Source organism: Varroa destructor, unplaced genomic scaffold (assembly GCF_002443255.2).
Source record: "Varroa destructor unplaced genomic scaffold, Vdes_3.0 BEIS01000006.1, whole genome shotgun sequence".
Classification (NCBI taxonomy): Eukaryota; Metazoa; Arthropoda; class Arachnida; order Mesostigmata; family Varroidae; genus Varroa; species Varroa destructor.
This window is the reverse complement of record NW_019211459.1, coordinates 2,828,123-2,841,866: the sequence shown is the minus strand read 5'-3', so window position 1 is coordinate 2,841,866 and position 13,744 is coordinate 2,828,123. Positions and strand designations below refer to the sequence as shown.

Below are 13,744 nucleotides of genomic sequence, written 5' to 3'. Positions count from 1 at the left end.
CACTGACCAGCGTGTTTCGTACTCCGCCTGTTATTCAACAACCTTTTTTTACTAGTAGTAACCATTTCACCGTGTCACGTTAACCTACTCGAATTTTTGTCGATGACACAACTGCAGCACATAACGTTACGAAGGGAGCTTTGAAGGGCTGTAAAGTCTCTAAGTGCGGGCTGCGGGTGGGTTCGGAACGGAAACGGTCCCGGATGTCAGCCACGAGGACCGTGGAGGGTGAAATGGCGCCAACATTTGAAAAGAAGCGAAGGAAGAAACGAATGAACGAGGCGGTGGCCCTACCAAGCTCGACTTGGACTCCACGCGGCGGGTTTTCCGCTGTAGGGCAAGGAAAAGGTAACAAAACAGGCAAGTACAAGACAGCAAGCGAAAGAAATACACACAAAAAGCCGGGGATGTATACGGAAGAGGATCAATGGGCAAGACTTGACACCGAAGAGAGATAGTCGGTGACGAGGAATGAAAAAGCAGAAAAATAGAGACCTAGGCTTCCAAGCCCGTAGCGAGGGCACCTTGAGGAACGAGCGGAGTGAAGATTAAGGGCAGGTATGGAGTCCCGCGGGGACGTACAAGACACAAAAGACAATACCGAAGCGGCAAACACCGTGGAACCGCTATAACTGGGGTCGACTGGCTAGCAGGACAGCCTTTAGCGTTCATTGGTGATCTTAGCCTACTGGACAATCATGCACACATCCACCGACCTAACCAGTAAATGAGCATTTGCATGAAGTGCGATAATCGCAACTCAAACAGCAAAGACATAAGAAACAGTCGAGGCATATTTTGCTATGCTCTAGTTGATGAGAAATGATTGATATTAACATGGAATATTGATTGATATCTATACTACGAAGAGTTTCAGTTCTTACATATTCCTTTTAAACGAAATTGTAAGTTTTATCACTAATTACAGCTATCAAACGACACATCCCAATTTATTCGTTCCACCTGATTTTGGATTTGAAAAGAAGCCTTTTTTCGACAGAGTTGCCCCGCTTAGGGTATCGAGAGACTCTTTTGCTGCGTGCCAGTGTGCCAATGACACATACTAATGACATCGGTCCAGCTTTTTGTAATCATATGTTCATAAAAAAAAGTTTGCGAAGCTTGGGTCGTATAAAATAAATAATTTCGTTTATAGCAGCGGAACGTTGGCTTAGTATATCAAGTCCTTTTTATTTCTTAGTATTATAGATATACATGAAATGTTGCAATATTTATATTGCTGTTTCTCTATTATGTCTCAGAAAGGCGGGATTTTGAGAAGCAATGCTTTTATTCTTACCGTTCGATCTTACGGCTTGAACAGATAACATGGCCGAAATGCTAGCATTTTAATCATTCAACCTTATTTCTCAGTGCTCAACAAACAATTCATGACCTTCGACCTAGCTCACTTCGCACTGAATACTGATGAATATTACCTCTTCTAATAAAAATCACAATTCTTTCACCAAAAAGCAGCATTCTTGCTTTGGGGAAGGACTGAGTTTTTGAGCCCCAGGGAGGCTCGTACTTAGTGTGCCGATAAGGTGAATTTTGCCAAGCAAATCGGGCATCTTTACTTCGTGATGCGAAAGAAGGGACCACCACAATAATACGACTGTGAGAACAGCAAATTTGCCAAAACCCTGGAACACGCATGGTATTGACGCCCAGGTATCCAACTGCCAGAAGCAACTTTTATATGTCATACCCACTTACCTCGCTTACCACTCGGAAAGCTCTCCTGGAATAAATTCTAGCTATTTCAAATCATAATCTCACATGCACCAATCCTCTCGTCTAACAAGCTAGGTAAATTATTTTTACAAGGTAAATGTGACAGAAAGCACATGACTGAGCTTTGTGCGTTCCGTCTTCCATAAAGCAAGGATAGTTGACGACAATATGGAGAGTCTATATAAACGTGTGAGTTTTTGTTTTTGTTAGCAATGTCTTTAACTTTTCAAAGCATATTGTTGTTTTTATTCTCTCAACTTTTTTTTTTCTTAAATCTACTGAACACTGTTCTACATGTGTCAGGAAAAATTTGACTTTATGTCACTTTACCCTGTCTTCCTTATTGCTACAACGGTCCTACGATCGTAGTCGGAAGGCTCTGTATTTAACCGGTCCCTCTAGGCAAGTCAAAAAAATTTTCCAAGATCATCCATACGTATATACAGCACTTTTAACAACAAGGGGTTTTATGGCACAATAAAAATTATAACGAATCAAAATCGCCAGCCGAGAGATTTTACGTGACTGGATATGGGTGACAGGTTATCTATCTGTTCGTGTGTTAGCTACCCGGAAAAAACATCAGCAGGTAAACCCTTAGTGGCCGCGTTTGTCGTCTGTGAAGTTGTTAAAAAGCTTGCGTCAGCTGTAGACAACATACGCTTTGGTGAATTCTGCCGTAACAATCGACGAGTCGCACAGATCCGAGAAAGGCAACTCTGTAAGAACTGCCAAAGTGGCCAAAGGCTACAGACTGGTCTTTGTTTAAACTCTGCAGCAGTAATAATAGCGCCGTCGGAAGTCCCCTTGTCTAAATCAATTTACGAGGTTAGTGAATGCCAAATGTTCATGTGGACCTTTTTCGGTGCAGATTTTTAATAGGACATTAAGAAAAGACCTATTTCGTTGGTGTCAATAGCAAAGTACTAATAGCAACAGTACTTAATGGATGCTCCCCAAACTGTATCTAGTGCATTCAACGACTCAGTTTTTTCCGTCTAAAGGGAAAGCCTAACGATCTTTTTAATGAAATTGACCTGATCTCTATATTACGGCCAACATTTCATCGAACACAACTATAAAGCACTCGATATGCCCCAGCAAAAATGTTTGAAAAAATACGTTCATTGGAGATGTTACACTCTGCTACGAATGGCCATAAAAATTTCTCTAAGAAACCTTCGAAAATTCTTTTGTAACCATCACAGGCTGTAACTAATATGACTATGGTGATTACGGGATCAGGCGACGTAACATAGAGTGCGATTCAGTTGCCGTGACCGATCTGCAATGCCTTACTCGAAGATATACTTAATTATATGTTGTCGTCTATAGTGCGGTGGTCCATTCCCCCGCCGGAACCCCCACAGCTGGGGAGCTTTCAAGGTTTCTACCTTAGGTGACCTAGCGATTAAGTGAATTGAGTAGAGGTGGAACTCTTTCAGGATTGATCATTTCGTGGCCAAGTCAAGCTCCCTCCAATTGGCCTTTTAGAGAGCCTGTTGTTTCATTCAAAAGCATTATATACAATATTTTCAACGTCTTGCCTTGATAAACTGACCTAGCACGGCGGCGTGCTTGTTGTAAAATATTCTTCTTAATGTTGACTCGCGTTAATCGCGTCTACCAAAGCCTTTCTGTTGAGACCCCCCTTCATTGCTGAATACTGTGGCGCTTACTGCCTCACTTTCCTTTTCAGCAGTTATATGGGGGGAATACTTGCACGACTATATCATGCCTAAACTCGTTATAGATGGTTTGCCTAATAGAATCGACAGCAAGGTACGTTACATCTCTAATCGCTTTGTTTGACTTATGTGAGTAATGGAAATCACATGAATCTAGAGAATGTGAGATTGACGTCATTGTCTAACTCTATTTACTTGGGCTGAAGCGATGAATGAAGTGTGACCATGAGGTCGTACGGTGTGACAGAGGAGCCATACGGTCCGCTGTCGATTGAGGCAGCACGTATCCGCAAGGTTTGTGTATGCAGTAGTATTAACCATTTCCTTTTCGGAGAATGTCTGATAAGGACAAATCTTCCTAATATACGCTGTGAGTATGAGCTTCAGCTTACGCCCGAATCTATTCGGCACCGTTGTCAGGACCCGCTAGTACTTTTTTCGTGCCATATTCCTACTGGATCTTTGCTATATTTTCTATGGGGACAGTGTGCTCAAGACAGGTTTGTCGATATTATTTTATCAATAATAGCTGCGCGAGTCATCTACGAAAAAAAGAAACTACACACGTTTCCTAAATCCCTTAACTTTCGTCATTTCAGTCAAGGCTTCCTTATTCACCAACCACCGATAGATCTATCAGGTAGCCTCACCTTCGGCAAGCACGAATTTCAGCCAGTGGCGACTGAACACTAAACAACAAATATCTTTGGCCCTAAACTCGTCCTTCTCTAAGGGCATCCAGTCAGTTTCCCGTTTTAGACAGACGCATCCTTAATGTAGCTATTTGTCAACAATGGTCGAATCTAATTGGTACGTCGCCGAAAAGATCTTCCATTGTCCTCCATTCTCCGTGACTCTCCTCATTTTATATAGAATTTATTTTCGTTTTTTGTTAGGGTTCCTTCACATCAAGTCTGCGATAAGTGCCTATTGCTTCTGTGCTGGCAGTGCAATGATAATTACTCACTAGCCCATGCCCAAAAGCAACAGTAATGCTGTTATCTTATTTAATACGCTTTCCAGCAGCGGTATTTGCATAATCTTGTTGCCGACCTTGTCATTTCAACAGTATTCGTCGGTTTGTCAGTGAGTTCCGCCTCTTTGTGAGTCTATTTACGAACGCCACCTGCCGCTTCTGGTTCTCCTATCGGCTGCTCGTCTCCTGCTATTCAGCCATTTGAAAAGTTTCTTGCCATCGATTTTCGCGCACTATTTTCACTTGGAAACTTCATACTCGCTGCAGTTAACACTGTTCCTTCACTCGTTCGCGCCCTCCTTACAAAACCGTCGTCCGCTCATCGAACTCATTTACCTCTATCATCAGTAGTCATATTGGCCTCTATCCGTACGTCCATCGGCTGCGTGCCACTTCTTCTTGAGTAGTACTTAATCGCCACTCTGTCGCTCCGAAATCCGCTATGGTCACAACAACAGAAATAGTGTCTGTTTTTGCTAATCCACCAACTCTTCAGCTCTACCGAACGTTGTACACCTGAATATGTGCTTTACATGCGCCCTATAGATCTGATTTTGTAATTGGCTGCTCAGATTTTATTAACTAGATAAAGGTATCCTCCGTTTGAAGAACGCTTTGAATAGAAGCGTATGGGATTGCCACAAATATGAGTCTATTTGTGCGTATTCATCAGAACAAGAACGTGTGAAAAGGTATTTAGTTTGAGCTAGTTTTATCGTATGGGCCTTAGTATTTGCACTTTCATTTGAACGATTAATCATTTCAGATCTCAGACGAGAATGCAATTGATTGCTGTATAATATGGACTGGCAACTCACAGTGTCCTGTTATGCCTGTTAATTTTATAAAGCCTGCACAGACGGCAGGGTGTAATTTCTGATATATGTAAAATGCGGCATTTTGGCATTCACGCTGGCCGGAAGGATTTACTCACCAGTTATTGGTTTGATTGTACCAAAAAAATAGGGTCTCATTTCTTTCTCTTATTTTGTCAGATGCGCATACATGTGACCGAAGTAAAGCGTTGCCTCAAGAAACAGGTACGCGTATAGCACTTGCCAGTGCACAAAAAGCATAATTAATGCCACATGTTTGTTATACATCTATGTCAAATTCCTCTACCAAACGATAGTTCTTCAATAACAATTTACTTGTGTAGTACACCCTTTTTTTTTTTTGAAACTCAGAACCGCGAAACGCTTGCACCTAATACGATTATATAGATAAAAGGTATGTATCTCTATTGGCCTTAGGAAAGACAGCCGCCGTTTCGTATTCGACTCGCTCGTGCTCCGCCCGCTTCACCCTTTCTTGAGCTCACGTTGATTACAACGTTGACACCTTCGTCTTTTGCTAACGTCGATGTCCTATTTATTTTCTTAGATCGCGCACGCGCTCGCTAGCCAGCCAGCCAGCGCGGCCTTTGGACTTGCCAGCTTGGGTTAGGTCCACCTATGCTCCACTTAGCTCTTTAGCCCCCTTACATCTGCCGTCTACAGATACCGCACCTACCGCTGGTTGCCCTACCACTCTACTTTGGCAAAGAGCGTTGTTTACCAAGAAGGAAGGTTTTACTAAGTGCCAACATGGCGATTTCGTCCCGTCTCTTCAGCTCGCGTAGCCATCCAGCGTTCCAATGTCAACCTATTAAGTGCAGAGGGAACCACGGCGGCGCTAAAAGCAGCAGTAATAGAAACAGCAAAGGTATAGCCTCGTCCGGTAGTAACAACAACAACAACAACAACAAAGCACCTGCTCGGCCGTGTCTCCGACCCTGGTCTAGCCTCACTTCTATCCCGATGTCCGTCCAGTCGCGTTAATACAATGCTTTCGATATTTCTCAAGGTAGCTAGCTATACGACTGTTGGCTTGAGAATACGATCGCTCCATGCAAGAACCATGTGGCACCAATAATGACCATGTAGCAAGCTGTTGCGTGGACCGTTGCTTAAACTTAACCCGCCTAACCGATAAAGTTATAGCGAGACAATGTCAACTATTTCAGCTTATTTTATACAAGTGGCATGACAGGGTCGTGCGTTCGAGTTGAAGTCGCCCGATAATGTTGTTAGCCTGCAAAGGTGACGTATCAAAAGCTCTTCGTACTTGAAATGTCATTCGATCAATTAGATTTCAAAGCTTAATTCAATTTCTAACAAGATATTTTGCTTTTTCTCACTCTGTGTAATAATATGTTAAGTTAGAAAAGACATTTTAGTTTTTCGCTTAAAAAATGGCGCCTTTCTGCCAGAATTCTAGTAACAAATTAATTTGCTATGTGTTATCAGTTGCCTTCGACGATTCGGTCCCATCTGGCACACAATTTATTTATTTGTTCTCGCCAGACGTTTTCAGGTCCTGCGCTGAAGAAATGATCCAGCTTTTAAGACCCTATCTACTGCCGAATGTACTGTTACTAACTTCATTGGATAGTAATTGGAAAAGGTCGTATGCGTCAAAGTGAGCTCTGGAGAATATGGCGGGTGCAGGAGAACCTCCCAGCCAGGCTCTTGCAGGACGCCTGTTACTATGTTCAGCCTAGCACTGTAGTGGACAAGAGCGACTTCGCTTCGTTTATCGACCTTTTTCTTCGAATGAAGTCGGTTTTACTTACCGAACGCAAAGGTGAACGCAACTAAGCTATGCACAAACCCTTGTTGACTGTCTCGTTTTTCTTGGGAAGTTTTCAGTGTCTAAGCTTAGACTTTTCCCGTCCCACGAAACGCAAGTCATTGACTTCTTATGATGTAGATCTGACTTAACCCTCTACCTGGTCTTATCTGTCAAAGCTGCCCACTCCTTTCTCTACGTAAAGACACCGCTTCTGGGTACTGCTGAGAAATGACTGCAACGGCGTGTACTGAGCAGGATATTGAGAAGCAATCAGAAGCCCTGTAATGTTCACTTAGTTTCTGGGGAATCCAAGTTCTTAATTTCCGAGTAAATCTCATAGGTCTAGGGTGCGCCTCGACAATTATATTACTATGATTTATTTTCTAGATTGGCTCATGGATTGTTTGCCGGCCGTCTTGTTTCGAACGTGCCTTCAATCAGTACTCGTCCACTCGTCGTGTAAATGGCCGACGAACGCGGGCTACATCCTACAGTTCTACGATACCATTCGTAAGCTTCGTAAACTAGTTTTGAACAGTCCCGTCAGATACAGAGACCTCGCTGTAATGTTTCAGCAATTGTTGGGTCCTTGCAAAAAGCGAGGTAAACTAGGCGCCGAGTATGCGCCTTTTGCTTAACCTGAGATCTTCATCTTTACAGCTTGAAGTTGCCATGAAATTTCGTTCAGTGCACAATTAAATTTGGAAAGGAAGGCACAATTTCCTACGTAGAGAGCGGAAACAAATAGCGGAAAGATCAAAAGGCAAGGAAACAAAAGCAGGCCGAACGTACCTTTTCTCCAACTTAATCTTATAGCTTATTGACTAGGTAAGGCCTATAAGGGCATGAACCACAACCTCACATAACAGCAGTTGTGCTAATCGTATTATCTTAGCGAGGGTCTCTTTTTAAAAGCCGCCCTCGCACGTGTCCTTTTAATGTGAAGACTGCTTATCGCATTCAAACATAAACGTAAAAAACGTAACGTAAAAACTCGAGGTTACATAGAGCTAATAGTTGAATTGGGTTCATTTGGTTCACGAACTAAGCATAATTAATTAGTTGAACTGCATATATATATATGTGTGATCTGTTTTTTTTTTTTACTAGGGATTATATAGATCACTCATTAGCACAACACAAAGCTAACAATTGCCGAGCTTACTTAAATTTTTAAAATGAGAAACAAAAAAAGTCGGAACAAGCAGTTTCAATGGATTCAATATATTCGATTTAAGAATAGACCCACATTGATCGTGGTAATTAGCCATTTTGATGCCACACTGACACGCGATGCCAGCTTCTCAGAGACACCTCTACCACCTGCGAGTGTTCTAGTCACCTTTGCTCTCGTGCTCGAAGCTGCGCAGGAAATTGCTTTTAGCCTTAAGCTCTCGTATTTAAATGGGGTGAAGAGGTAAATGTTTTTAAACAGGCTGCATGAAAATAAAGCTGATAATCCATTCCTGTGGCGTCTATAACGATAACAAATAAAACAAAAAAAAAATATATATATATATATTTTTTTTTAACGAGTATATTAGTTAAAAAAGTGAGCAAAACACACGCTTCACTAGGTAAGCAGCAAGGTCATATATATATATAGATGAGCAAAGCATGCCAAAAACCTACAAGTGGACCTTTGTTTCATGTTGATTTTTTCCGCGATTCACCTCCGTATACGTCTCTAGTACTGAATTATGCCGCATCTGCTCCACAAGGTATTAGGCCCGTTTATGTAGCTATAAAAGAGTTTGTCTTTAAAGTTTAATGAATTTTATGAATCAAAATCCAAGTTAATCTTCAAAGTACTAAGACATTTTTACATTTATGTCAATGGGACTATCTTAAACATGCGTCTTTGCGGTTCGGAAGGTCTTCGCTTCACCTCTCATGATGACACGGCGGTCTCCCCTTCAACCGTCGAGGCTTCGCCTGTGTCGGTAGTATATTCGTGATTGTTGCCGCCGCCGCCGCCGCCCTTGTCGTCGTAATCACAGGGGCGCTTTGGAGAAAAGAAATCCCAACAAAGGATTGACGCCCGAATACCGTCTGTCATTAATGTCAGTAATACAGACATTAATAATCATCGAGTCTACTGGAGTCACGTCATCGAGCAAGCAAGCAAGCGCCGAGAAAAGCTAGGCGGATTGGCAAAAAAATCTGATGGAAAAATCTTCGCAAAAGGGTTGTCGTTATGCACCGCATAGGGGCAGTCTGGAAAAGGACACGCTAACCACGCGAGCATGTAGCATATCAGTTAAAAAGACGCTAGAACGAAAGGCCAGTTAACAGACATTCAAGTAGATGTCACGAAAAATCGAACACGATGCGCCCGACTGTTCAATAGATTAACGATAATAGAGACACCTATTTGCTATATGCACAACGAAACAGAGCACATCGTATACATATCATATACATACATGTAAAAAAACAACAAAGCGATGACTAGAAAAAAATAAATAGGCATAAAGAGATAAAGTCTAGGTTAATCTAAAGCAGCCTAGAGTTTTTCAAGATGTTTCTCAATTGATAAGAAAATTATTTGAACATACCAGAGAACGAATCGGAGCTTCGCAAGAGTCTAATTAATAAATAGCATACTTACTTACATACATACATAGCGCATACAGTGGCTAACGAATATGCTTTACTCCTACGTATATAAATACAATTTCAGTTTGCCCCCTATCGTGCCGTTGGCGTTTTTCATTTGAACAGACTTACAATGCCAGCCAAGTCCCTTGGAGCGTCGTAAGGACAAGAGTAACAAGGGTGATTGTGTTGACCGAGAGACGGGGTTGAAAGACAACGATAGTTAAGAATAAAAACGCATAACGCATTGGACATGTTTTCTAATTGTCTACAGTGTCCTCTTTAGTTAAAAAAGAAAAAATGTCAGTTTCTCTGTGAAATCTCTTAAATACCTAATGAACACCTTGAGTCCCCCAATATTTTTTTGCTTCGACAAATTTTACTTCGTAGTATTTGTTTTTCGTGTTGTAACATTTTTTGGGCTAAATTTTCGTATTTGGAATAGTTCGCCAGTACTATTTTGTAAATTTGTTTGTTATTGGTCGATAAGTTGGAAGATATTGTGAGAAATGTCCGATTCCCAGATCGGATTTTGCTTAATCAGTATTGGTATTTATGGTGTGACGGCATTAGGAGCGTGTAAACAGTGTTTATCTATTTACATTTACCTCAAGCCTGTCTTTCTAATTTTGGTTGACACCTCGTTTATGGGTGATCTTCTTAGTGTGAAAGGAAAGCATCCTTAAACATTGATATTCGTTGTCACATGCGTGGTATTTCGGGACCTGCTGGACAATTCTATGTTTCATTTGAGCATTAATGAACTGTTGTTGCTGGCTTATTCCCAGTAATTAAATTTTCTAATTACTGCTTGCAGGATTTCCTTCATAGAGTTCGAGAGAAAGGCTCGTACAGGCGTCTAATTGCGGCTTGTACTTAATAAATCTCGTAGTCTGTCTCCGTTTACGCTTCTAGTCTACGCTTTAGTTACATTACTTTTCGTCCTCGCCCTTTCTTACTGCTCGGTTTTCAAAGATCCTTTCATAGCGGAGACATTTCGTTAACCTCTATATGGCCTACAAATTGTAGGCCCCCTAGATACGATGCCTCCTAGATACGATGTAGCATCTCTTATACTGTCATGTTTTCTCTAAAGCTTTCGATCGATTCACTTGCAGCGTTAGTCTTACGTCCAACCTTTTGATGTATAGTACATCTGTGTAGTTGTGCGTGCCGAGTGTTGTCGAGGTGGCACAGCAGGCCAAGCCTTAGCAGGTTCAATGAGTCCACATAGAAATTGGGTCTCTGGAAATAGAGGTTTGCTGCAGTGACAGATCTTTTTTAAGCGTTATAAATATCTTGTTAATTACACCGTACCGAATAAATATGCCCATGGGCACTACAACAGTAACATCTGTTTCAGTAAAGATGATCGATCATTACTTTAATAAGCTAGTCGTTATTGATCAATTAACATACATGAAAATCCTACCCCAAAAGCAAGACTTGTAGCAAGTATACGGACGCTAGCAATTTTCTGCTTATTAATTATTGCTTGAAGTTATAACGCGTTGGCAAGCAACAAACTAAGCAGTACAGATGAAATTTTGAAAATATATATATATATTTAAAGGTGACTTAATTAAATGAGAAAACTGTCAAGAGAGAAAAACTATGAAAAATTACGCGGTATGATGATTATACTTTAAATTTCACCTCCTGGGAAATGAAGGGTAGGGGTATCGTTGCAGGCAGTCACTTGAAGCGGCGCAGCGACGTTCAAAGAAGGCAGTCCTGACAGAGTGGCGTACCCCACAGTAGCAATGGTGATCCTGAAATGGCCGGTACCGGCACCTTAAGGAGCGCGAACGTGTTGAATTGACTAAAATATGAAGCAGTAGAACACATTTTAACCGACCAAAGGACCTGGCGGCATGTTAAGTTTGCGCTCGTCGTTTCCTTATTATGCAATAACTAAGTCAATTATAGTTACGCTGTTATTATGAAGTTAATCACTTCTGAATTAAGTGTGTTCGTATCATACCATACGGTCGTATTCTCAGGCCATGAACTGCACAGAGATGTAAATTGAATGTATCGGGGTGCGGTTCAGATTAGCACATTTCTTAATGTGCTAATCTCTGAACCCGACTGTTACCACCAAAGCATCAATATCGAACGAACCCAGAGTTAGTCTTCATCAAAGTGCATGAAAAACTACAATGTCTTCAAATTTGAGTGGACGTATTACATACATTCTGAGCATACGGGCATCCACCTGACACGCATATTAGACCATAAAGCAAATCATTGGTTCTGACTTTTCTTCTGCATCGTTGGCCAACGGGTGTGTATACTAGCCAGTCTTTGTTTTCTGTTACTGAATTAAAGAACAGGATGCATAACGTGCAATAATAACTGCGGATAAGCAATATTGATCACCCGTCATAGACGCGGCTACTTTACAACTTAGATCGCTTTTTGACAGTGGTTTCATTGTAAAGCCACGGCATAACTAAGTTATTACTGTATAGCTTCTTAAACTTAAACCGGAATTTAGCCTGGATGCACCGTAGAAAAGGAACTATACATGGATCCCAATTTACTTCTCAGGCAGCTTTCTAAATAGCAAATGCCGTACTCTTTATGTATGAAAGTTCTTATATATATACATATATATATATATATATATATATGTTGTGTTAAAGATGATTTTTTGAACAGCTATCACGAAAAAGCTTTAGTGATCTTGTAAACCATTGAAATGTAAGATGTGATAATTGCCAAGTTAATCCATAACACTGAATACAATGAGCACCAACAAAAACGATACGTTTTTGAAAAAACATCGCTATATTTGCATTACCTATTTGGCCCATTTTTTGAGTGTCCTAGTACTTACATAGGTAGTTTAAAATCAATATGAATTTTACTTTCTGAGAGTGGAACAAACGCAAGGAGAAATGGCTCTGCGATTTTACGGTGTAGGCTTGGTCAAAAAAAAAAAGCATGGGTAGCTAAAAAAAAAAAAGTCATAAGCAAAAACTGCCACCGGGTCACAGAAGGATTAACGCATGCCAGTGGAATATCTGCATTAAGATAACTTAATTAATGAAAGAAGATAAAATAGACGAGAGGAATCTCTTTTGCTAAATTGGGCTAATAAGACAACGTAACGAAATATCAGCGCGATTTGAATAACGCAACAAATCTGTAGAGAAAAAATATTCGAAAACTACCGTACGACAATAAACACAACCCAAACGGGTTCGGTAAGAGAAGGTAATAGGGGCGGTGCAGTATATTCGAGTTCAGACCAAACAGTTAAGGCTGTCTCAAGATTAGACTCATGACTATGGTAGCACAACAATATAGAATGTCCAATGTACTACAGATTATAGGTAATAAAGGAATGAAACAAAAATAGATAGGCCCGCTTGTCCATAAAGAATAAAGGTAGGCTTAGAAGTGGCGTAACAGCCATTTGGTAATTTTGAGGCACCACTAATGTAGGTAGCTTAAAAAAACAAGAAACCGCTTGTTTAATGAGAAAGTTGCAAACATTCTCATGTTCGACAACCTACTGTTTAACAGGTTGGATAATAAAACACACATTAGAGCTATATTGGTACGACCTATCGTCCTGGAGCCAGAAGAGCTCTACGTAGAAATCTATTTAGGTTTGTCTTTCTTTGTGTTAGCAAGCAGCCTAGCCCACCTAACAGCAGGATTTTATGAGTTTTAGGATAAAATCCGTATATCGTCTGAGGCCGATAAGTGGTTTTGAATTATGAATGCACGTTTTCGTATCTTAAGCCCACCTAGTCGCTTTTTAAATAATAGTGAAATATTAAAAATCCATGAAAGTCATCACAAATTTCCGTTGTGAGAACATCGAAATTTGTATCCCACTTACACATCCGTTTCTGCTATTACGGAAGCTTATCTTTCCATACAGCCCTTCCAGATCTTCTGTCAATATGGCTGCCAACAATACTGACTAATAGCTTTTGTTGTTTCAGAATTTTTTTTTTATTTTTTGCTAGCCAATAACTGAATCGATCATCATTGACGCAGTCTTCATTTGACAATGGTGGCGAGGAAAGATCTCGAAGACAATAGCCTCCTCCTCTTTCCAAGACGGGATATGTATGAGCTCCCGCAGCAAGCACTGTGATGATTTACCATACTT

At 40.9% G+C, this 13,744-nt stretch overlaps 1 protein-coding gene across 2 annotated transcripts; it reads left to right on the top strand.

Moving 5' to 3' along the window:
• Positions 1–5,929: 5,929 nt before the first annotated feature.
• LOC147754745 (uncharacterized) lies at positions 5,930–10,426 on the top strand. 2 transcript variants are annotated; one of them, XM_086992416.1, is made up of 4 exons: positions 5,930–6,482; positions 6,757–7,026; positions 7,402–7,524; positions 8,890–10,426. In XM_086992416.1, the coding sequence occupies exons 2-4, from the start codon at positions 6,852–6,854 to the stop codon at positions 8,970–8,972; spliced, it is 381 nt and encodes a 126-aa protein (XP_086848542.1). In that variant the 5' UTR covers positions 5,930–6,482; positions 6,757–6,851; the 3' UTR covers positions 8,973–10,426. The 2 variants fall into 2 exon arrangements, 1 of the variants encoding a protein (XP_086848542.1); XR_015329884.1 differs by lacking the exon at positions 8,890–10,426 and having other exon boundaries at positions 6,747–7,026; positions 7,402–8,868.
• The last annotated feature ends 3,318 nt before the right edge of the window (positions 10,427–13,744 follow it).